Source organism: Sphaerodactylus townsendi, linkage group LG07 (genome assembly GCF_021028975.2).
Source record: "Sphaerodactylus townsendi isolate TG3544 linkage group LG07, MPM_Stown_v2.3, whole genome shotgun sequence".
Lineage (NCBI taxonomy): Eukaryota > Metazoa > Chordata > Lepidosauria > Squamata > Sphaerodactylidae > Sphaerodactylus > Sphaerodactylus townsendi.
The window spans coordinates 19,800,439-19,825,691 of record NC_059431.1 but is presented as its reverse complement, the minus strand read 5'-3'; the positions used below and the strand labels follow the sequence as shown (position 1 = coordinate 19,825,691).

General features: G+C 42.5%; 1 protein-coding gene across 1 annotated transcript in view; it reads left to right on the top strand.

The window, feature by feature from the left end:
• The first annotated feature begins 1,040 nt into the window (after nt 1–1,040).
• Nucleotides 1,041–25,253, top strand: part of GOLPH3 (golgi phosphoprotein 3) — a 36,271-nt gene continuing 12,058 nt past the window's right edge. The window contains exons 1-2 of the mRNA XM_048504339.1: nt 1,041–1,483; nt 13,877–13,951. Coding sequence (XP_048360296.1) covers nt 1,250–1,483; nt 13,877–13,951 — 309 coding nt within the window. The 5' untranslated portion in view covers nt 1,041–1,249. The remainder of the gene's footprint in view (nt 1,484–13,876; nt 13,952–25,253) is intronic.

Here is a 25,253-nt window from a genome sequence, read left to right as displayed (position 1 = left end):
TCATAATATAGATTAGTGAAGACGGTATGGATAGGTGATTCGTCATAATATAGATAGGTGAAGATGGTATAGATAGGTGACTCATCATAATATAGATTGGTGAAGACGGTATGGATAGGTGATTCGTCATAATATAGATAGGTGAAGATGGTATAGATAGGTGACTCATCATAATATAGATAGGTGAAGATGGTATGGATAGGTGACTCATCATAATATAGATTGGTGAAGATGGTATGGATAGGTGACTCATCATAATATAGATTGGTGAAGACGGTATGGATAGGTGACTCATCATAATATAGATTGGTGAAGACGGTATGGATAGGTGACTCATCATAATATAGATAGGTGAAGACGGTATAGATAGGTGACGCATCATAATATAGATAGGTGAAGACGGTATAGATAGGTGACGCATCATAATATAGATAGGTGAAGACGGTATAGATAGGTGACGCATCATAATATAGATAGGTGAAGACGGTATAGATAGGTGACGCATCATAATATAGATAGGTGAAGACGGTATTGATAGGTGACTCATAATATAGATAGGTGAAGACAGTATAAATAGGTGACTCGTCATAATATAGATAGGTGAAGATGGTATAGATAGGTGACTCATAATATAGATTGGTGAAGATGGTATAGATAGGTGACTCATCATAATATAGGTGACTCGTCATAATATAGATAGGTGAAGACGGTATAGATAGGTGACTCGCCACTCATTGCTCCTTTCTGCCTTTATCATCAGCGCGTTATTCTGTGTTTATGTGCACCCTTTTTTATAATTATTATGACGAGTTTCTGTCAGAGAGAAGGGCCGAAGCCGCCCATCCCCTTCGCATGTGGACCTCGCAGGCGTTTCACACGAGACGCGGCACGACCGTGTCCCCTCACACACGTGTCGACGGAAACCCTCCCTTCGTGAGGGGACTTCTCCTCACCGACGACCCCCTCAAGATCGGCGGCCCTCCCGCTCGGCCGGCCGGCCTTCCCTCCTTTCCCCTCCCCCGCCGCCGCTGCTGCTGCCACATCCTCCGCGGCCGTTGGCGTCAGCCGAGCGCCGCCATCTTGGAGGAGACGGTGCTGCCGTAGGGGGAGCCGGCCCGGCCCGTCTCCTTTCCCCTTCTTGGAGCGCCCCCGGCCGGCCTCGGCGTCCGTCAGCGGAAGGGCGGGCGAGCGAGGGAGCCTCTCCCAGCCGGGCTGCCCGGGCCCCTCCGTCTCCTCCGCCGCCGCCGCCATGACTTCCCTGACCCAGCGCAGCTCGGGCCTGGTGCAGCGCCGCACCGAGGCCTCTCGCAGCGCGGCCGCGGCCGACAAAGAGCGGGTGGCCGGCGGGGGTGGTGGAGGCGGCGGCGGCCCGGAGGAGGAGAGCCGGCGCGAGGAGCCAGGCGACGATGAGAAGGGCGATTCCAAGGAGACGCGGCTGACCCTCATGGAGGAAGTGCTGCTGCTGGGCCTCAAGGACCGAGAGGTGTGGGGGGGGGGGGAAGGGACGGGGCTGGATGGGAGAAGGAGGCTGTGAGGGGGAGGGGGGCAGGTATCACAGCCCCCTTCCCCTCTGTGTGTGTGTGTGTGTGTGTGTGTGTGTGTGTGTGTGTGTGAAGAGTTGTGGAGAGGAATTGGGGCAGATAATGAGGCAAAAATTAGTTATCAAGTCGGGGGGCGGTCTGGGAAGGGTCTTGGGAATGGGGTGGGGGCTGCTGTGTTAGCCCCAGTGGAAGCCAGAAGGCTTCGATTTGGGGCTGGGGGTGGGGGGTGGGGGAGGTCTAGTGAAGGAAGGGGCGCAGAATAGGGGTTACTTCTTGTGTGCCTGATGGCTGATAGCCAAAGCTGCAGTCCCACAGATAACGTGTACTTCAAAGCCAGCCCCTTTGAACTCAGGGGGACTTACTTCCAAGTAACCGTGCATTTGACTGTTCAGTTCCCTTGCCAAGTGGAAACTCAGGATTGTGGCTTCTCTGGTTAGGGATGTGAGGGGTTGTGGGGAGAAAGTGGGGCAGGAATCAAGGAAGGGGGGCAAATCTTTCTGATTATGAGGCAAAAATAAGGTGCTAAATTGTGGGGAGAGGGGCAACCTGGGAAGGGTCTTGTGGGAATGGGAAATGAGGAGGGGGTTGTGTGAGCCTTGATGGGTGCCAGAAGGCTTAGATTTGGGGCTGGGGGAGGTCTAGTTGGGGAGAGGAATAGAATGTGTGCCTGATGGCTGGTAGCCAGAGCTGCAATCTGAGATATATATTTACTTAAAAGCCAACCCTTTTGAACTCAGTGGGACTTGCTTCCAAATAACCGTGCATTTAAAGTATTCAGTTCCCTTACCAAGTAGGAACTCAGGATTGGGGCTTCTCTTGTTAGGGGCATGAAGGGCGAAGGGTTGCGGGGAGAAAGGGGGGCAGGAATCAAGGGGGTGCTGGTAAACCTTTCAGATTATCAGGCAAACATAAGGTACCAAGTTGTGGGAAAGGGGCAGCCTGGTGGAAATGAGGAGGGGGCTGTGTGAGCCTTGATGGGTGCCAGAAGGCTTAGATTTGGGGCTGGGGAAGGTCTAGTTAGGGAGGGGAATAGAATTTGTGCATGATGGCTGATAGCCAGAGCTGCAATCTGAGATATATATTTACTTAAAAGCCAGCCCTTTTGAACTCAGTGGAACTTGCTTCCAAATAACCATGCATTTATGTTCCCTTATCAGGTAGAAGGTCAGAACTGAGGCTTCTCTTGGTAGGGATGTTTTGATAGCCAAAGAGCTATTGGTACCAATGATCTATACTTTTGCCTGGATCATAAAAGACTCCAAAGCTTACACAGTAAAGTGCAAAGCTATCATATTTAGTAGGAGTTGAGATAATAGCCGTTAGCTAAGGAAGACCACCTAGATGTGGCTTTGGGAGAAAAGGTTGCAAAGAATTTACATTGCAATGAATAAATACCACTTTGGTATATGCTAAGTAGGAGGGTAAATTGAGATATTACAGTTAATAAATAATGGGTATAGGGTAAGGAGAAAGGCTAGATGCATGCAAGGAACTTAGCAAACAAAACACTTAATAAGGATTGTGTGGATATGGGATAGGGAGAAGGCAGACTGTGAGGATCTTGGTGTTGGAAAACAGTTTAATGTTTGAGCATGTGCTGGGATCTGAGTAACATTCTGATATTTGAGGCGGAATGAGTCAAGATGTCTGGAGTAGAGCAAAGGGGCTGGGGGTTGTCAGAGACGGGGGAAGGGGCTATAGGGTGCTATAGGGAGGTAATGGCATATGAGACTGGGCAGTAAACCCCAGCTCTGTGTCTTTCTATTATAGCTGTTCATGTACCAAAATGGTACTTATGTTTGGTGTTTGTATTATAGTTAAATGAAATTGAGAGAATGCAAGGCTCAGTGAAGGTGATGTAAAAGGTTTGAGTTAAGAGGGGTTTTTTATGAGGAGGAATTTTTGGGGAAAAGTCCAAACTAAAAGCTTTTGGCTTTGATAGGAGAGGCCTGCACAGGAGAGGAGAAGCATGGAAATATTCCCAGAGAAGTGGTAGACTTTTGATTAGCCTGCTGTTTGAGATTAGGGCTCCCTGTAGTAGGATTTAGAAGTCTTCCAACAGCACATTTTCTTTCTGCTAAGTAGAAACTACATTGTGTTCTGTTCTACAGAAGGTGTGCCAGCATCAGAGGTATATAATGTTCTGTGTGCGTTTCCTTGTGTAGCAGAACCATAGAATCAGGACCATAACTATCCTCTGCAAATTTCAGGTGCAAGAGCCACATGTTTTTACTCCTTTGTCTTTCTTTTCCCTGTCAATGTACTCCATGGGACTCTCAGGGAATGAAGGTAGAAGTTAGCAACCCAGACTGTGCTGAACTAATGTAATTGGAATGCCACGCTAAAGGAACTGAAAATTCTGAAACATATGGAAGATATATCCCTTTTAAAAACATGACCTTTATGTAGGATAAGTCCTTACTTTGCTTTTACAACCGTTGATGGGAATACTTTGTTCTCATGAAAACATTCCAAAGCATGTGCTGTTTTCTGTAGACTTGCGGCTGAAATTAGCTGTGCCCCTCCCCCCAAAAAAGTGTGGGTTTATACTAAATTCTCATTCTTTTGTGTGATGAATATGTAAGGAAGCATGTTTTGGGGCGAGTAGTTGGCACATTGTAAGTTGCGTATCCTTAGTGTATGTAGTGTCATCTTAATTGAGTTATTAGCCTTGGTGAATTTAGTTACTGGGAAAATTATCAACTGTGTTAGAAGTCATAGGAAGCAAGTTCACAACTGAAGTGTTGTTGAAGGGTAATAGGAGATAGTATTCTTGATTGTGCTCTGGTTTATATGAAGATTAAAACTACCCAAGAAAAGCTTTTTAACAAATGTGCATAAAATAAATTCTTTCTGGCTATATTGTGATAGTGATTGACTTGGACTTTGACCCTATAGTTCTATGTCCATGGGTCCTAAGTATAAGTATGTTCAAATGCAGTGTCTATTTTCCTGAAGTTCCCTTATTTTTGGGAAGCTTCTCCTGTGTGCAGCTTGGACAATAAAACTCATTCTCTTCTACATCTCAGGCTTTTTGAACAACCAAAGGCTGTTGCAGTAGTTTTAGAAAAGTTGCATTGAAAGACAGATTCAACACTTACTGGTTAGAGTTTTTAAACTGATTCAGTTAAAATAAGGGGTTTCCATCAGATGGGAATGAACCGTCAGTCTTGCTCACTTCTTCTCTCTTCCTTCCATGCTTCACTAGTCATCATTTATCCTAATATCCAAATCAAACTTCAAGTGAAAGATGGAAACCATAATTGCCATTGTTTTTCAGTCTCAGGCTTTGAGTCAGCTGTGGTTACAGCTAACTAAAAGTTGCCTGACTTCAAAACCTTGAGAAAACTGTATTCACCTGAAATAATAAGGGAAAGAACAGAGCATGAACCGCAAAAGACCGTTCACAAAAGTGTAATTTGGTGATTGATTCCATGATGTCTCATTGTTAATTTACCTGACTAGGTAACTTGTCTCATATATTGTGTATTCAAGGTTGAAAGGCAAACTGTAACTATTCAGTGCAGCCTTCAGAATACAGTTTGTTCTGATATATATCAGGCAGCAGTTCAGTCCTGTGCAGTCTGTTCTGCAGACTAGAATGAGTCAGGGTTTTTTGTTTTGCTATGAGAATGCTATTTTTCTAGTCATTCATTATTATTTGCCAGGTATTTTGTCAGGATAAATACATGAATGCAGCATGGTGCACTTAAGTCACCCACATATAATGTGATTGCTGCTCATGGCATCTTCATCTTACTAAAACAATGTTGTACAGTATTAATGATTCTGAATGCTTACAACTGCGTCTCTTATATCGGAAAATCCTCAGCACAAAAGTAAAGAAGAAGTTGGGTGCATATAAAGAATCAGAAGTGAGACTATTGGCTATAGAGATCCAGAACAGAATTGTTGATACTTACATGGAAGTGATTTACTATGAGGTTTGATAATCCCTTCAATGCAGTCCTATGTGCTTGGACAGGATTTTATCTTTTTAAGCTTGTAATATACTTTTTCTCATGAGGTCTGAAGACAAGACAAAGCCATACTGCCGAAGACAGAGTATAAGATGTTTAGATGGAACACCATTTGTGAACCATATGCTAGTTGTATTGATTTATTTAGATCAGGGGTAGGGAACCTGCGGCTCTCCAGATGTTCAGGAACTACAATTCCCATCAGCCCCTACCAGCATGGCCAATTGGCCATGCTGACAGAGGCTGATGGGAATTGTAGTTCCTGAACATCTGGAGCTGTCTTGGCACCTCACCCCGATTTAGAATGAAAGTAAAGAGCTAGGTTTATGGACAAAGTAAATATAAGCCCAAATCACAGGTTAATAGTCTAGGAGTTGCTGGAACAGAAGTAACTCTTCACTGATGCCAAACACCAAAATCTGTCCAAAAGCTCACACCCTATAAAAATTATGGTGCTTCCACTTTGAGTTGTTATCTTCAGTTTAATGTCTTTAGCCAGGTTTGATTAGGTATGAAGAGTACCAAACATAAGAAATGTTCTGCTAGACCACACCTAGCCGTCTGTCTATTCCAGCATGCTATTTCATGCTGCAGCCAATCCAGTTGCTTTGAAGGATCAACAGAACATGGGGCATGGAGACCAAAATGTCAAGGTTGATGTTGCCTCTCACAGCACTGGTATTCAGGGGTCTACACTGCCTCTGAGATTTGTGGTAGATTTCCCTTTAGTTATCTTAGTAACCACTGATGGCCCTATTCTCCCACGCAGAATCTCTATAATCTCCCTTTTTTAAAGCCTCCGTTTTGCAACTATCGCCGTATTGCACTGGCATTGAATTCCACAAATTTTTTTGTTGAGTGAAGAACTAATTTGGTTTTTCTGCTCTGGTCTGCTGCTTCTCAACTTATGTGGATGCTGTATTGGATGCCCGCGCGAGTGGTACGTTTCCTGGAAAAGAGAAAGTTCTTTCTTGCTACTTTCTCTGCCCCATGTATATTTACATAAACCTCTGTCACGTCTCCCTTAGGATTGATATTTCTTTAAATTAATCCCTACCCTTGCAGGAAAGGTGTGCTACAATCCCTTACATTTACATTGCCCTCTTTTTTATAGCCTGCTGTGTCTTTTGGGAACAACAGCAAACCAAAATATCCAACGAGGAATGCGAATTACATTTCCATACAAAGGGGGGACATTACAGCTCTATATCTCAATGACTTTTAAATAATTCTTAGTATGGAGTTTGGTTTCTTTGTTACCAATTTTCGGATTCAAGAGTTTTCCTTGAGCTGCCTCACCTCATGACCCTTAAGGGTGTCTTTTATTCCCTTGAAGTTTCCCACCAGTACATACTCCATCCAAGATGTGTATGTATTAATTAGGGATTAATGTCCCAATTTGTGTTATATTATACTTATTTCTAATGAGCTTTGTGGAGTAGCTTCAAAGCTCTGCTCAGAACCTGAGCTTCTGATCCTGACAGAAGTTGGTTCCAGACAGCTGGCTCAAAAATGGACTCACCTTCTGAAGTTGGTAAAATGTAAAAATTCCAGTTTGCTGGGGTTATAAATTTAGATGACTGGGGAAAGCATTGGCAACCAAATCTCAATGACATAGGCTGCCCTAATAAATAGTGGTATGATGTGATGTCACTTCATAAGTCAGTATTAATGGCCTGAATTGCTTGCACATGGGACTACATGTTTCTTTTAACCTCTTCTTATTGATCAGCTGTTCATTTGGCTTCGGCCATTTCTGTGTATTCCCTATGTTTGGTGGAGACTTTGGAGTTTGCTTTGGTTTCCCTATCCTTATCATCATCTGCCAAACTGGGTCACTGCCCTGATTATCCCCAGTTCCATATAATTTATATGAGCAAATTAAATAGTAATGGACTCAATATCAGTCCTTGTAGAACTCCACTGTTCCTTCCTTCAGGTGTGAGAACTGTATATTTATATTTCTGCTTCCCTGTTTCCTGCTTAACTAGTTTTTAATCCTAGAGAGGATCTGACCTCTTTAACCCATGATTATTAATTTAATCAGGGACCTTTGAGTGAGAGAGATTTTGTCCAGAAGATTTGGGGAGTCCCAGGAATGTAGGGTGAACTAGATAGGTCTTCAGAGGCACGCAAAAGATGATTGAGATGGCTTCCTCTCTTTACAAAGTTGTAGCAATGAAAATCTTTCTCAGAAGGCATTGTTCCTCTTTTTCCTTTGACAATACATTGTTCCTCTTTGTTTAAGTTTTTTGGCTTTGAGTCAACGGTAATTTCTGCTGTTGGAAAGGATTTCCATCAGTGGAACTGGACTTTCTCATTCCCTCAATACTGCAACTCATAATTCTCCCTGAAATGGGGGTTCTGGGGAAAAGGGGAAAATAAGTCTGCAGTGGTAGGAAGGAATTAGCAAAAATCTGCCCGCCTTCCGTTACCTGAAACTTACAACTAAATCTAACTTTCTGGCTTCAATACGTTTTTCTATTTTGCCTGTAACAGACATTAGGCTAACTGCCCAGATCTCCTTTGGACCCTTTTTAAAACTGATGTTACATTTGCTTTTTTTTTCAGTGCTTTGGCAGACAGGCTGATTTTAGCAACAAATTACATAGTGGTTACAGGTTCAACCGTTTGGGTAGAAATGCACCTTTTATTGCTCAAAATAGCTCAGTGAACAAGACTGCCTTGACACTGTGGTGGCTCCTCCTTCACCAAAAGATCGGCCTTCAAACAGACTCCAAGACATGTTTAGTCAGACTGATAAGCCTGTAGAAGTGGAGTGTCCTGTTACACCACCCTTGCAAAGAGTAGAGCATTGATTCTTAATACAGCTATGCTAAGAGGCAATCTACAGATCTGAGATGGGACATTTGGAATTTTAGCCAGGCCTCTGTTTCCGTTTGCAGTGGTTTTTGTCAGCCAGTGGAGGACAGTTGTTTTATATAGCTCATCCCATCCTGAGGAAAAAAAATCTCAAGCCTAGATGTCTCCTCCAGGCTGTTATGTCTTCATCTTTAACTTGTGACTTGGAGGCATTCAGTGATAATGTTGCATGTTTGATGGGTGGTAGTAGATTAAATATTCACAAGCTGTAAAGAAGCTATATACACAGCCATAAGCTGACAGTGGTCTGCCCATGTCAAAGGAGTGTTCAGTAGCTCTTCTTCCTATGGATTACCTACCTCTTATTTTCAGCAGAAAGTGAAACACTGCATGTGGCTTGCTTCTCAATGTAGTCAGTAAAAGGCTGATGGGAAGAGCTCCTTCCAGGGCTGTTTGGCCTTTGAATAAGGACTCATAAGGGCCAGGCAACCACTGACTGACTTACACCCCCCCCCCCCCCCCCACAATAGCCAGTATGGAGTAATGGTTAGAGTTGTAGACTAGAATCTGGGAGATCCAGGTTCAAATCCCCCTCAGAAATGAAACCTTCCTAGATGACTTTGGGACAGTTACATTCTCTCAATATAACCTTACTTGCAGGATTGTTGTGAGGTTACAGTGAAGGAGAGGAGAATAATATAAACTGCTTTGTGTCCAAGGTGTGGAGAAAGGGAATGAAATAAATAATAAATATTGCTTAAAATGGGGGGACAGATAAAAGGTGGATAGTAAGGTAAGAAGGAAGCAGAAATGTTGGATGATATGAGGCCATTCTGGAGTGAGGGAAAAAGAGTAGATAGTAGATGTGGGGGAAAGTGTGGTGTCCCGCGGGTTCCCTACTGCAACTGACCTTCCAGACTGGAGCAGCAGATGATACCGCACAACAAAAGTTTTCCCCAGGGAGAGACCGCCGAAGCAGGAGGGAGAACTAAAGACAGAGAGCCAGATAAATATGGGTGGTTGGGTGGGAAGGAGACAAGGAAGCTGGAAAAGAAAAGGAATTCTCAAGAAAGGAACAGAGGAAATGGGGGGCAGGGGAAGCGGAGATAAGATGCCAACCTTTCAAGTCCTTGCAGATCCCTCTGCATGTTCTGCTTACCATTGAAGCTAAAGTAGGAAAGATGATATTTAATAACCTGTTCGTTGGACTAGGTTCCTAAATGCATTTTTATTTGGTAAGTGTGAGCTGCCTGGAATTCAAAAAGCTGGTATCCCATGGAAAGAAGCAGAGATTTCCAGAGCTGTGGTCCCAGACAGTTCGGTGACTGTTCACCAGAGGTACAGTTCCTTGCCTGTGTAATGTGCCATCCTACACAAGTCTGTACTGACCCCATGCATATTGGGAACTATTCATTACCCTAAAAATGGGATGCAAAGTTTCCCTCACTCTCTAGTGAGAGCAGTCTGTACATATTGTTCTTCCTGAATGCAACACTGGACTGAAACAGTAACCCAGTGTGCCAGACAGTGTAGAGTTGGGTCTATTGCTTTATCAAGAAATTATCCTCATCTTACTACCTAAAACTTTTGTCCTTTGTCAAGCTATGAAAAGCCAAAATTGAAATTCATTTGCTTTTAAAAAAACCAATTGTACCTAACATAACCGCATTGGTTGCGTGGGGAAGCTGCGTAATTTTTTTTTTGTGGCTTAAGACAAAAATAATATCCCAAGGTTGAGTGGAGGGAGTGTTGCTTGGAGTGTATTTAGCTAATGTATCTGGCATATTCAAAATGTGCAGGAGTATTGTGGTGGAGAAATCATAAGAGTTACAGCTGAGGAGTTCCCCATAATAGCAGTGTTGACAGTTCTTCAAAGGAATAATAAGTTGTCTGAACAGTCTTGCACAAGCAATGATTCATAGTCTGTTTAAAGAAGCCTTTATATAGTAGTGTCTTAGTGGGATGCTCTGTACTAAAGCAAAGTACTAAGTTACACAGGTGGTTCCATAAGAAAAAGATAACTCATTACTTAATTGAATTCTGGGACCCTTTGATGATATGAAGCTCAATTCATAGTGAACAGCCAATTGGGAAGGCACCAAGTGGAGCTTTCCCATGGAGTCCGCAAGGCAAGAAAGGGTTGAAAAACCCTAGCCACCTAAAAGTGCCCATAGGGGAAAGTGGGCTGCATGCCACGCTGACTGGCCTCAAGAATGCCTCTGGTCCACCCCCCCCCCAATGCACTGGTGGGGCTGGGTCGCTAATATGGGAGTGCTGCTAAGTGCAGCAGCATGTTTGGACATCCCCGGAGTGCCGCGAAGAACTGCCTGCCAGAGTGAGCCTGTGCTGCATCTGGAGAGTTGATCCCCAATCCACCTGGAGCCAATTCCCACGCCTCTTTTCTGGATAAAAAAAAGTTGAAATGTAAACAACCAAAGGAAAAAAAATATAAGGAATGGTTTCTTAGATTTAATAAATATTTAAATGTGGTAACCCTTTATATACATTTTAGTGAAGTTAAGTTACATCTAGCCCTATCAAATAGAGCCAGTACTGTTATATTTATATTGCGGGATCTCTGATTAAATCCCAAGCTTCACGCTTTCCAATGTTCCTGGGAATTTAATTGTGGCATCTGGCATTTTCAACAGTGATTTATTATGCCGTCTCTCAGTGGTTCTCAGGAGAAGTACAAAGTTGTCTTTGATATCAGAATATATTTTTCTGAATGACATAGAAAAATACTTGTGCATAAAGTTCTTGTCTCTTTGCTCTCTTGGTACTAATCCTTTACATCATTCAGTGGTGGGAGAGGAATTCACTTTCTTAACCAGTTGCTTTCTAGACTGGGTCCACTAATCAAATAAACAGAGCTTTTTAAAGCAATAGATGTTAGGAAGTCTGAGTTAGATGTTAATTATTCATTGCAGTGAGTGATAATCATGGTCACCCCTGTTTGATGATGTTATCCATTCCAGTTGTTCTTGACCCTTGGTGACCCAATATGCAAGCTCTTTCCTTATTTTTCAATTAAGTACCGCTTCCTTCAGCTGGTTGATGTTCATTACCTCATCAGCTTTTGCGTATCTAGCCATCGATTCTTTGGTGTCCAGGTCTTCTCCTGTCACTGACAAGTCCGAGCATCATAGATTTTTCTAGCTTAATTGGATGCATCATCGCATGATCAAAAGTGATGTAAGAGATCCTGAGCCTGGTTATTTTCCCCTTCTAGTGATATGTCTGGTTTTATGCGGCTCAAGACTTCTGGCGCTTGTCAACCTAGTTGTCCATGGTATAAAGAGTAGCTTTTGCCAACTCCACACCGACAGCGCCTATTCTTCTGTCGGGTTTCTTTGTAGTCCAGCTTTCACACCTATGCTTTGATATATATATCACAACAGTTTTGTCCATTGCTTTAATAATGAGAAATTGTGAAGAGTTTAGGGTTGGGTTTTGTGATGGCAATAATGATAAATTATGGTGATTAAAAAAATATAAAATCCTGATGGCTGAAATTGAGCCTGGTTGTTAAATTTTAGGCTGGCTCCCACAGCCAGAAGATGATTTGCCAGGGCCTACATTGCATAATTATTTATCATGTTGAAGTAACAACCTTGGAGGATAGACTACTGAGGAAGAAGCATAGTAGCCTGTCTATGCTGTCTGGCAAATGTATGATTAGCAGTCTTGGACCTGCATATTCGCAAGACCGCCTTTTCCCTTATGTGTCCCTCAAAGACCCCGGGCCCCAGGGATGTTTGGCTGGCATCGACACAGACTAGGACTTTTATGGCCCTGGCCTGGTGGAATAAGAACATAAGAAAGAGCCTGCTGGATTAGATCAGAGTCCATCTAGTCCAGCAATCTGCCTACCTCGCGAGTGGCCCACCAGAGGCTCTTTTGGAGAGCCTCACATGCAGGATGTGAAAAGCAATGGCTCCTTTCCTGGCTGCTGCTGCCCCCCCGGAAAGCATCTGGTCTGTTGAGGCATTTGCAGTCTGAGATCCCGAAGGGAGGATCAAGATTGGTAGCCATAAGATAGAATGCACTCCCTAGTGACATCCAGGTCTTCACGTGAGGTCTGTCCTCAATTCCATTAGACCAGTTGTTCCACCGACTCAAGTTACTAGCTCCCTTTTTAAATTAATATCATCCCATGGTCTTCATCTGCGCATGCGACATGTGCTGCGTCTGCTCTTCATGTGTTCATATGTAAGGTTTTGGTGCCTTCTTGTTGGAAATTGGTTTTAATGTTTATATATTTTATACTGTTTTATATCATTGTATTGTTTTATTATATATATTCTTATGTAATACTCGAATCCCCTTGGGTAGAAATGTAATATATTTTTTTATTAAAGAATTGTGGGCTTTCTGGCTCACAGCTCATTTTTTCCAACTGCTATCATATACCTATTAGTTAACTTCCCCCTCCCATGCAGATCAAGAAATATACAAAGGGGAGGGGCATGGACTTTTCTGCAAACCGGAAGAAACTGAGTTATTATTTTTTTACAGAACTGAAGCCGAAGAAAGGTTGGGACAGGAATTTGAATAGACGAAAGGGTGACATTATGGTCTTTTCAAAGGTTCATCTAGAAGAATATAGGAGACTTCATTCGAATTCCGCCGATCCAAGAGATCACGCGGACACTCAAGCTAGGCTTTTGCAGAGATGGGAAAGCCTCTTCAGAGCCAAAATAGCCATGTATATTTAATGAACCGTAAATGTTAACTTGGCAGTTAGACCCTGCCTCGTTCATAAGGTATCATTGGCCAAAGTCCGCTCTCTATATTGAGTATGCAAAGGCAAAATTAAATGCTGAACAGAAATCAAAAGGTGCTCCATCATCGAGACTTCTAGTCTGAAGGCCATAATTCTTTACTGGGGATTCTTTCTTGCTTGAACAAGAAATCCTCCCTTGGCCTATATCTATGACCAGCTGTTTGAAAACCCACCTCAAGTTGTAGATTTTTTTTGAAACCTCTTAATAAATTCATGCTGTTTGGTGAGAGTTTGCCAACATTGGAAAGTTACCTATAAAGTGCTTTGTACCTATAGAAACTAAACTTGCTGGAAACAGCTTTAATGCAGTGTATCCTTTAGACATGGTGCATTATTCCCTCCTGGAAGCAGAGAGAACAATGAACTGTTCCTTGAAAACATAATGTTAGCAATTAATAGGAAACTGCTTTTGCATTCATCTATGTAACAGCACATTGTTAAATCTCTAATTTTTTAAATGATGATGTTGGTAATTATTGGAAGCATTTCAATGTAGCTTTTATCACAAATTACTGAATCGGAGGCATTAACATTTTTTTTTTCTCATAAAAGTTAAAAGGTGGACTTGGAAACAGGAGACTTTCTGATTTTTTTGTAGATAAAGTCTCCCACAGGATAGGTCATTTAAAAATGCAGTTGAACTTTATTTTATGTTTCCAAAGTACACATATGATGAAGTAGATACTTTGCTGACCTTCACTTTACAGTGACATTCTTACCTAACGATGCTTTATTCTCTTACACAGCTAAACGAGACTACAGAGCTTACTGAGTTGGCATTCAACATTGAAGAAAGGGATCAGGAGGAGAAAGATGAGATATAGGTTCACGTGCATCCACATTTACATTTATTGTTTCTCAGCTTTATCTGACCTTGGTAGAAATCATTCTTGCATTTGCCATGAAGGGACTTTTAAATTATGCATTTTGCAGCTTAGGATAATATTGTACACAAACCTTAAGTGCCAAAAATAGGCACTTCCCTTGTAATCCTAGATAATATTGTACAATACCACATTGTGACTGGATTTTTGTTTATTTTGTATTGTTATTGTTACCCGTTGTATTTGTAGGTTCCCACCTGGTATACAGTACTGTTACCCAAAATGGTGGGAGTCTGCCTCTTTTAGACGGGGGAAATTAGCGAGAGCAGATTCATGGCTATAGCAAAAGGTCGGGCAAGTTCGATATCTTTGATGCCTGTGTATATCAAGAAATCCACAGGAAAGCAAAATAAAGTTTAACAGTTTTATTAAGGGATGATAGAAGTACACAGGCATACAATAATCAAAGCAGCGGAACACACACACACACTGTCCTAGGATATAAGCAGTGCTGAGTGAATAGGTTTAGAATATTTATTTATTTATTTATTTATTTATTGAAAGTATATACCCACTTCCATCCCCGGGCTCTAAGGTGTACAACATAGAAGAAGGCAATATAAGCAATTAAAACATTTAAAAGCAGCGAGAACTATAAAAATTTCTAGTAATATAATAAGTTACAATAAAAATAAGAGTAGATGGCATTCAGCAATCTGCTATTATAATTCCATCCCTTCCCCTAAAGGGGGGGAGAAACAGCATCCCACGTTCTGATCTAAAAATTCCCACCCCCTTCCAAAATAGATGAAGGGGATTTGCAGAGTAAGGTTTATAGTCACCTGATCTTGGAGTGGAAAGGTCCGATGGACAGTGTTGAGTGTAACGTAAAAGGATATGCGGGGAAAGAGAGAAGCCCTTTCAAACTTCGAGACCCCGTTGGGAGGAGGAGGGTGAGAGAGAAAGATGTAGATTTAAAGGATCCCCACACTATCCTTCAGACTAGGGAAAAGGGATCTTCTTAATTCACTTCGCTGCCACCATAATATAAAAGAAAACTAGAAATCCCCCAAACTGCTGCTGGTTTGCCAAAACATTAAGGATCCCACCTCACATACACACACTTGGTCTGAGGGGAATGTCCTTCAGAGTCCCTTTAACAAAAATGGAGGGAACTCAAAAACTGGCTGGGAATCTAGTTACGCAGACAGGCACCCACAATCCTCTCACACATAAACGCAGGCTGGCAATAGTAACTTAAACTTTGGCCGCTTCAAGACGCTCCATTTATGACGACCTGGGCGCCATGAAAGGCGCTCTAGGCTCGCCGTTAAGATAGCACAGGCGCCGCCGCTGTTGTAACGCAGCAGCGCAATCTTCCGGACTCTTCCAGCTTTAAAGTTACCGCTTAAACAACAACCTTTAGCGGTTACAGTTGGGAAGGAAGCGTCTGCCCTGCGGCCTGTGGCGTAACCACGCCAGCCGGAAGACGCTGTATCTCCCGTCCGCCGCTTTCACGGTATTATCGCCATTAGCCTGCGGAAGCCGCCCGCCATTATTCGTCCTCCGGACTCCAGGGGTCGGAGGGGCAGCGTCAATCGCCGAGGGCTGTGACATGCCGCAGGCTAATTTGTAGAGGACACCGCGGATTAATGAAGCGGAGGGTGCAGAGGCGTTCGGTGCATGAGCCATGCCTGGTCACCGACCTGTCGCTTCTCCCGTCAAGAGATGCTTGCATGCGAGAGCGGGCTGTATGCGCTTCACCAAGACTTGGCATGCAGGCATGAGGCCGCGGCGAAACGGCCATAGAGAATAGAATTTATTTTGAGAACTAAAGAAAGGTTTCTTAAAATACTGACTCAAAGAGGTACTATGCTTAATGGTTTCAGAGCTTAAGATATTACTTCAGTTTCATACACATACAGACACATGCAGGTGTCTCTTAAGGAAAGATTTAGCTTTGAACCAGTAAATTTCCTTACATACACAGACACTAGTCTATACTCGCACTAATGGCCCACTCGATCACACTTAAACACCCAGTCTAAGCCCAGGAGATTCTGGCACCTTGGCCTCCCCTCTCTCCCACCAATCCCATTATGGCTTCACTGCCTCTGGACCCGCTTCTCCCAGCCTGGTGATTCTGAGTGATACACACAGGGGCAGAGGCAGACTTCGAGTATAGGTCTGACATTGGTTTCAAACCGCCGTAAGCTCCTGAATGGCACTTCAATCTGCACCAAGTCAGGGCCTCCCTCTCTGTCAAGCATACACAGCTTAGACAGGGACTGGACTTCTCACCAGCCAATCCCTGCTGAGACAGAATCTTTTCTTCCAGAGCTGGCCACAGACTCCTCCCCGCCAAACTCCTGCTCCTGCCCTGACTGACAGACTCTGTTCTTGTACTGAGCTCTAAGTGCTGCTTAAAAGCACACCAGCTCCCCTAGCTCTGGCCAAAGCGTTGTGGTCTTTCCCAACCAATCAGGTGGATTTCTTTGCTTGTGGAGCCTTTTTCTTTACTCTGGCTGTTGCTAAGGCCTTCTTAACTAGGCCTGCTGTACGCCAGCCCTTCAGGGTGGGGCAAGTTCATTACATTGAGCAACCCACACTTAGCTCTGGTTGAAGAGAGATCAATGCATTGGGGACGATATCAATAGACGGAGAGGTGTCCAGAGATATTGAACACTGGCTAACTTTTTGAAAAGACTTACACCTAGGGAAGAGCCTGGTTGGCTGATCTTGAACCCTGGAAGGGGGGTAATATATGTTCTCAATTGTATACTCCGTGTGCAGATTATAGGCTGTTGAAGATCAAGACTGGTATTTTGAACTGTGCCTGCAAGTTTTCAGTTACTAGTACAGGTATTCTAGAATAGGGGTTATATATGCACAGTGTATTCCTTTATAGCTTGCTTCCAGTATCAGGTCATAAAAATTTAACTTCTTGTAACACTAACTTTTAAAGTATAGTTAACTGTTTTGAGTGTAAGGAACATCTAAGCTTGTGACTCGTGTGTGTGTGTGTGTGTGTGTGTGTGTGTGTGTGTGTGTGTGTGTGTGTGTGTGACATGCTGTCAAGCTGCTTCCAGTATCCAGTGTGTGTGACTCGTGTGTGTGTGTGTGTGTGTGTTATATGCTGTCAAGCTGCTTCCAGTGTGTGGTGACTCTGAATTAATGACCTCCAGAAGTTCAAGTCATGCAAACTGAGGGTTGTGGCTCTCTTGACTGAGTCAGTCAATCATGTTGGGTCTTCCGCTTCTCCTGCTGCCTTCAGTTTTTCCTAGCATTATTGTCTTTTCCAGTGATTCTTGACTGCTGATAATGTGATCGAAAGTACAATAGCCTCAGTTTAGTCTTTTTAGCTTCTACGGAGAGTTCAGACTTGATTTGATCAGAACTAATCCCATTTGTACCTTTTTTTGGTAGTCCACAGTATCCGTGAAATTCTTCTCCAACATCACATTTCAAATAAAAACTTTCTGTCTGTTTTCTTTATTGTTCAATTTTCCAACCCATACATAGTAATGGAGAATACTATGGCAGGAATTATCTGGATCTCGGTCACCAGCAACACATCCCTACACTTAAAGATCTTTTCTAGCTTTCTCAATCTCCTGGTTTTTGGGTTGCAATCTCTCTTTTCGATGCTAATGCAGCCAGGGAGTAGAAAATCTTGAACAGTTCAACTTTTAAAAATCGTCACCCTTAAAGTTGGGAATTTTTCAGTAATTGTTACTTCTGTCGTCTTGGTGTTCAGCTGTAATCCTCCTTTGGCACTTTTTACGTTAACCCTCATCAGTAGTTGTTTCAAGCGAAGTTGTGACTGTAAAACTGGTTAAGTTGGGAAAGAAAATTTCTTGCCCACAGATAGGTAGCCCCCCAATCTGTCAGAACCTGTTGAGTCTTGAAAAGAATACTTGGTGGTTTGTGGTGAGGAGAAACTGTTCCAGTGCAAGGGTTTTGAAAAGGCGTGACTAAGAGTCAAACCAATGGAGAGGAGCCCTGTCTGTAATTTTTCCCCCACAGGGCATTTCTTCTATGCTTGTTGAGCAGGGTTTTTTAAAGCAGATTTTGATATTCGCTTCTTAGAGAACTTCGGTTAAAGACATGACATTAGATGATGGTTTGGGATTACATGAATGAGTCTTGAGCTTCTTCACGGTCTCCTTTTCCATGTGCTCCTCAGTTTGTTCTTGGGCTTCCTGATTTGAAGCAAGGAGACATTCCATGTGCAGTTGTCCTTTTGTAACGTTGCCGCAACTCCTCCCCTACTATTGAGAGAAGACTTTGCTTCTGCCTATCCCCGTATTAGGTTTTGCTGCTGCATTCTGCAGCTACATCTTCTTCATTTACAAATGTAGATGGATGGCTAAAATGATCCCCTATTGTGGATCATTTAAATGAGCCAAGTTTTAGGTAGCCCTGTCATTCTGCATAAATTCCAAAACCAAAAGTAATGTAATGCTTTATTAGGGATCACCACAATATCAGAAATGGCTGTGCAGGCTTTCGAGTTTCCCAGGCTTGATGGTGAGTGCAAATAAGAGGTGGGTGAGGGGAGAAAGATTCAGGACATCAGGAAGTCTTTCTGATCTGTGGCTTCTAGGGTTTCAGAGACGCTACAGGTTGTGTTGAAGATTTGATTGGGTTAGGTGTTAGGTACAAAATGCACCAAATCTCTTGACTTTGGGGAGACAGGTGGGATATAAATAAAGTAAATAAATAAAATTGAGATCCCACATGCAAGAGCAACAGGTCCTTCCAAAAAACAATACCTGCTCATATATAAGAGTAACGTCACTACACCTCTGCCTCTCTTTGAGAGCCAGTGTGGTGTAGTGGTTAAAAGCAGGTGGATTCTAATCTGGACAACCAGGTTTGATTCCCCACTCTTCCACCTGAGTGGCAGAGGCTTATCTAGTGAACCAAATGTGTTTCCTGCTGGGTGACCTTGGGTTAGTCACAGTTCTTTGGAACTCTGATCCCCACCTATCTCACAAGGTGTCTGGTGTGGGGAGAGGAAGGGAAAGGATCTTGTAGGCCACTTTGAGTCTCCTTACAGGGTAGAAAGGTGGGATATAATCCACACTCTTCTTCTTCTTTGTACACATATTGAAATGATTGGCAGGATAGTGAGATGTGGTCACTCACTAGAGAGCATACTTTTTTGCCAACAGGAGCCACAGACATGGATGAAGCACATGTGATGACCAGTGCAAGGTTTGCTAGGGGGGTGGGAGGAAGGCAAGAGAGAGGGCGAGCTGTGTGCTTTCTCTCTCCCTTGGCCTGGTGCCCATGACCACGGTGATCACGCTGGTGAGGTCATAACTCTGGCAGCTTCTTCTGTTTTGTGGGCATGCAACTCATTGAGTCCCTTCCTACCACTGGAGAGGGGGGAACGGGCGGTAGCTCTCCGGACTGGAAATATTGACGACCTCTTATCTAGTAAGTTCTTGCTCAAGAGAGATTTAGTCCTGGAATTTCCCAGCTCACAGCTTATATACTACCTGTTGCAGCATCAAGCGCTCGTTCATTCTGTTTAATTAGCTCTTAATACTGCAACAGTCTTACTTTATGCGTTCTTGGGCTCCTCTCTCCAGCTAACAGTACTCGAGGAAAATGAAATGGTGCGACACATTAACAGGCTGCTATGTGAAATAGTGTATTTGCTGTCAGCTGCTGAGTTAAAAAAGCAATTGTTCTTGTGTAGTCAGCTTGGAGCTTTTTTGTGCCTGTCTGCCGGGGTGAGGCATTCTCAGTTTTGGTTCCATCAATCATCTTTATGTTGCTGAGCCCCTTAGTTCGTGAGGCAGTGTTGACTGTAGCTTTTGTTGGTTGTGTTCCCCCCCCCCCTTCCAGATGCATCTGTGGCTCTTGAGACACTTCAGGCTAGCTCTCCTGACTTTCATCAATATGCTCCTACAAAAGAGAATATATTTAACAGACTTGGAGGGATTAGTTTGAATCGCCGTGCATATTAATAGCAAGAAAGTAATCTGCATGGATGACAGCTGCTGATAATTGGGTCAAAGCCTCTGAGGTTTCCAGCAAAGTTAAAGACAGTGGGCACTCCTATTACACACTTGTTTACGTGTTGTGCTGATGCAACAGATCTTGGTGGATGAGCCAGTCTTCCCTGTAAGAAGAAGCAAAACTGTTCTTAGACACGTAGCGGGATGTTGGGCTCTTTGTCATTTTGCCCGACTTTTGTCACCCACTTCCAAGTTTCTCCACCCTGAACAACTTTGTGGCCTTTCCTTTTTTGTGAACCTTTAAAAGATCTGTTAAAATATTTTATTAGTGACTTAATTATTATCTTTTAACAGGGATGATCTTGGAGCCTATTAGACAGGTAGCCAGTTCCCTATTCTTCATTTTAGTACTAGCTTGTAGATTTCACTTATGATTTTTGAAAGTTATATTTTAATTAAGAAATGCCAGCAGATTACATAATGTTAATTGATCTCTTTGTCCAATTCGTAGATTCAGTTTAAATAAATTTGCTTATTACAAGAACTTCAGCTTGGTGCCTTTTACAGATATGGAAGAAGGCAAAAATTCACTGTGCTATTAAAAATCTGCCATGTATTGTTAGATGAGAGGACCATCTTTAATTGTTTCTTTCATTCTGTACTGTAATCAGTAGTTCCTAAGTAACATGAACAACAAACACGAATTCCCTTAACTTGCAACCTCACCAGTTTGGTTCTTACTGATTAATCTTTATTGATTTGCTTGTATCTTACCTCTCTGTCAATAGATGTTCCAGTTGATTAATCTGCTGATTAAAGTTTGCATCCTTTCTTTGTATTATTATATTGTGTGGCTAATTTGATTGTGAATTTCATTGTTCTCCTGGGGGCGGAGTCCATCTCAGATGGGGGTTTCAACCTAATTGCTTATATTGCCTTCTTCTATGTTGTACACCGCCCAGAGCCCCCCGGGGATGGGGCGGTATATAAGCTCAATAAATAAATAAATAAATAAATAAATATTCTAAACCTATTCACTCAGCACTGCTTATATCCTAGGACAGTGTGTGTGTGTTCCGCTGCTTTGATTATTGTATGCCTGTGTACTTCTATCATCCCTTAATAAAACTGTTAAACTTTATTTTGCTTTCCTGTGGATTTCTTGATATACACAGGCATCAAAGATATCGAACTTGCCCGACCTTTTGCTATAGCCATGAATCTGCTCTCGCTAATTTCCCCCGTCTAAAAGAGGCAGACTCCCACCATTTTGGGTAACAGTACTGTATACCAGGTGGGAACCTACAAATACAACGGGCACACAATACAAAATACAAAAATCCAGTCACAATGTGACATTGTACAATATCTAGGATTACAAGGAAGTGCCTATTTTTTGGCACTTAAGGTTGTGTACAATATTATCCTAAGCTGCAAATGCATAATTTAAAAGTCCTTCATAGCAAATGCAGAATGATTTCTACCAAGGTCAGATAAAGCTGAGAAACAATAAATGTAAATGTGATACGTAACCTATATCTCATCTTTCTCCTCTGATCCCTTTCTTCAATGTTAGATGCCAACTCAGTAAACTCTGTAGTCTGTTTAGCTGTGTAAAGAATAAAGCACGTTAGGTAGAATGTCACTGCCAAGTGAAGGTCAGCAAAGTATCTATCATCATATGTACTTTGGAAACATAAAATAAAGTTCACTGCATTTTAAATGACCTATCCTGTGGGAGACTTATCTACAAAAATCAGAAAGTCTCTGTTTCAAGTCCACCTTTTAACTTTATGAAAAATGTTAATGCCTCCGATTCAGTAATTTGTGATAAAAGCTACATTGAAATGCTTCAATAATTACCATCATCATTTAAAAAAATTAAATTTAACAATGTGCTATTTTATAGATGAATGCAAAAGCAGTTTCCTATTAATTGCTAACATTATGTTTTTCAAGGAACAGTTCATTGTTCTCTGCTTCCAGGAGGGAATAATGCACCATGTCACAAAGGATACACTGCATTAAAGCTGTTTCAGCAAGTTTCGTTTCTATAGGTACAGCACTTTATAGGTAACTTTCCAATGTTGGCAAACTCACCAACAGCATGAATTTATTAAGAGGTTTTAAAAAAAATCTACAACTTGAGGTGGGTTTTCAAACAGCTGGTCATAGATAAGGCCAAGGGGAGGGATTTCTTGTTCAAGCAAGAAAGAATCCCCAGTAAAGAATTATGGCCTTCAGACTAAGTCTGATGATGGAGCACCTTTTTGATTTCTGTTCAGCATTTAATTTGCCTTACATACTCAATATAGAGACGGACTTTGGCCAATGATACCTTATGAACAGGCAGGGTCTACTGCCAAGTTAACATTCGGTTCATTAAATATACATGGCTATTTTGGCTCTGAAGAGGCTTTCCCATCTCTGCAAAGCCTAACTTGATGTCACGTATCTCTTGATCGCTGGAATTCCGGAAGCAAGTCTCCCATATTCTTCAGATGAACCTTGAAAAGACCTGTCACCCTTTCCGTCATTCAAATTCCTGTCCCAACCTTTCTTCGCTTCAGTTCTGCGCCAAAAAAATAATAATCCGGAGTTTCTTCCAGTTTGCAGAAAAGTCCACATGCCCCTCCCCTTTGTATATTTCTTGATCTGCATGGGGAGGGGGAAATTTGGCTATTAGGTATATGATAGCAGTTGGAAAAATGAGCTGTGAGCCAGAAAACCCCCAATTCTTTAATAAAAAAATATATTACATTTCTACCCAAGGGGATTCGAGGCGGCTTACATAAGAATATATAATAAAACAATACAATGATATAAAAACAGTATAAAATATATAAACATTAAAACCAATTTCCAACAAGAAGGCATAAAAACCTACATATGAACATGAAGAGCAGACGCACATGTCGCACCCAGATGAAGACCATGGGATGATAATTTAAAAAGGGGAGCTTAGCAGGTCCGGTGGAACAACTGGTCCTGTGGAATTGAGACAGACTCCGTAGGGCCTGGATGTCACTAGGGAGTGCATTCTATCTATGGCTACCAATCTTGATCCTCCTCGATCTCAGACTGCAAATGCCTCAGCAGACCAGATGCTCGGGAGCAGCAGCAGCAGAAGGCCATTGCTTTCACATCCTGCATGTGAGCTCCCAAAGGCATCTGGTGGGCCACTGCGAGTAGCAGATTGCTGGACTAGATGGACTCTGGTCTAATCCAGCAGGCTCTTTCTTATGTTCTTATTCCACCAGGCCAGGGCCATAAAAGTCCTAGTCTGTGTCGATGCCAGCCAAACATCCCTGGGGCCCAGGGTCTTTGAGGACAATAAGGGAAGAAGCGGTCTTGCAGATATGCAGGTCCAAGACTGCTAATCATACATTTGCCAGACAGCATAGACAGGCTACTATGCTTCTTCCTCAGTAGTCTATCCTAAGGTTGTTACTTCAACATGATAAATAATTATGCAATGTAGGCCCTGGCAAATCATCTTCGGCTGTGGGAGCCAGCCTAAAAATTTAGCAACCAGGCTCAATTTCCAGCCATCAGAGTTTTATATTTTAATCACCATAATTTATCATTATTGCCATCACAAAACCCAACCCTAAACTCTTCACAATTTCTCATTATTAAAGCAATGACAAAACTGTTGTGATATATATACGCATGGGTGTGAAAGCTGGACTACAAAGAAAGCCGACAGAAGAATAGACGCGTTCGAATTGTGGAGTTGGCAAAAGCTACTGCGTATACCATGGACAGCTAGGTTGACAAACGCAGAAGTCTTGAGCCGCATAAAACCAGACATATCACTAGAAGGGAAAATAACCAGGCTCAGACTTACATACTTTGATCATACGATGTGATCCAATTCGCTAGAAAAATCTATGATGCTCGGACTTGTCAGTGACAGGAGAAGACCTGGACACCAAAGAATACGATGGCTAGATACCTTAAAAGCTGATACAGGCATGAACATCAACCAGCTGAAGGAAGCAGTACTTAATTGAAAAATAAGGAAAGAGCTTGCATATCGGGTCACCAAGGGTCAAGAACAACTGAATGGATAACATCATCAAACAGGGTGACCATGATTATCACCACTGCAATGAATAATTAACATCTAACTCAGACTTCTAACATCTATTGCTTTAAAAAGCTCTGTTTATTTGATTAGTGGACCCAGTCTAGAAAGCAACTGGTTAAGAAATTAATTCCTCTCCCACCACTGAATGATGTAAAGTTAACACAGAAACAAAGACAAGAACTTTATGCACAAGTATTTCTATGTCATTCAGAAAAATATATTCTGATATCAAAAGACAACTTTGTACTTCTCCTGAGAACCACTGAGAGACAGCGCAATAAATCACTGTTGAAAATACCAGATGCCACAATTAAATTCCCAGGAACCGTGGAAACGTGGCGCTTGGGATTTGTCAAGTCCCGCAATATAAATATAACAGTACTGGCCTATTTGATAGGGCTAGATGTAACGACTACTAAAATGTATATAAAGGGTACCATTTAAATATTTATTAAATCTAAAATATACCTTATATTTTTTTTCCTTTGGTTGTACATTTCAACTTTATCCAGAAACGTGAATTGGCTCAATTCGGATTGGGGGGGGGGGGGGGGATCAACTCTCAGATGCAGCACAGGCTCACTCTGGCAGGCAGTTCTTGCGGCACTCCGGGATGTCCAAACATGCTGCTGCACGCCTTATCAGCACTCCCATATTGCGGCCAGCCCCACCAGTGCATTGGGGGTGGACCAGAGGCATTCTTAGAGGCGGAGTCAACGTGGCATACGCCCACTTTCCCCTATGGGCACTTTTCGGTGGCTAGGGTTTTTCAACCCTTTCTTGCCTTGCGGACCCATGGGAAAGCCCACTTGGTGCCTTCCCTGGTCGCTGTTCACTATGAATTGAGCTTCATATCATCAAAGGGTCCCAGAATTCAATTAAGTAATGAGTTATCTTTTTCTTATGGAACCACCTGTGTAACTTAGTACTTTGCTTTAGTACAGAGCATCCCACTAAGACACTACTATATAAAGGCTTTAAACAGACTATGAGTATTGCTTGTGCAAAACTGTTCAGACAACTATTATTCCTTTGAAGAACTGTCAACACTGCTATTATGGGGAACTCCTCAGCTGTAACTCTTATGATTTATCCACCACAATACTCCTGCACATTTTGAATATGCCAGATACATTAGCTAAATACACCCAAGCAACACTCCCTCCACTAACCTTGGGATATTATTTTGTCTTCGCCACAAAAATTACACAGCTTCCCCCACCCAACCAATGTT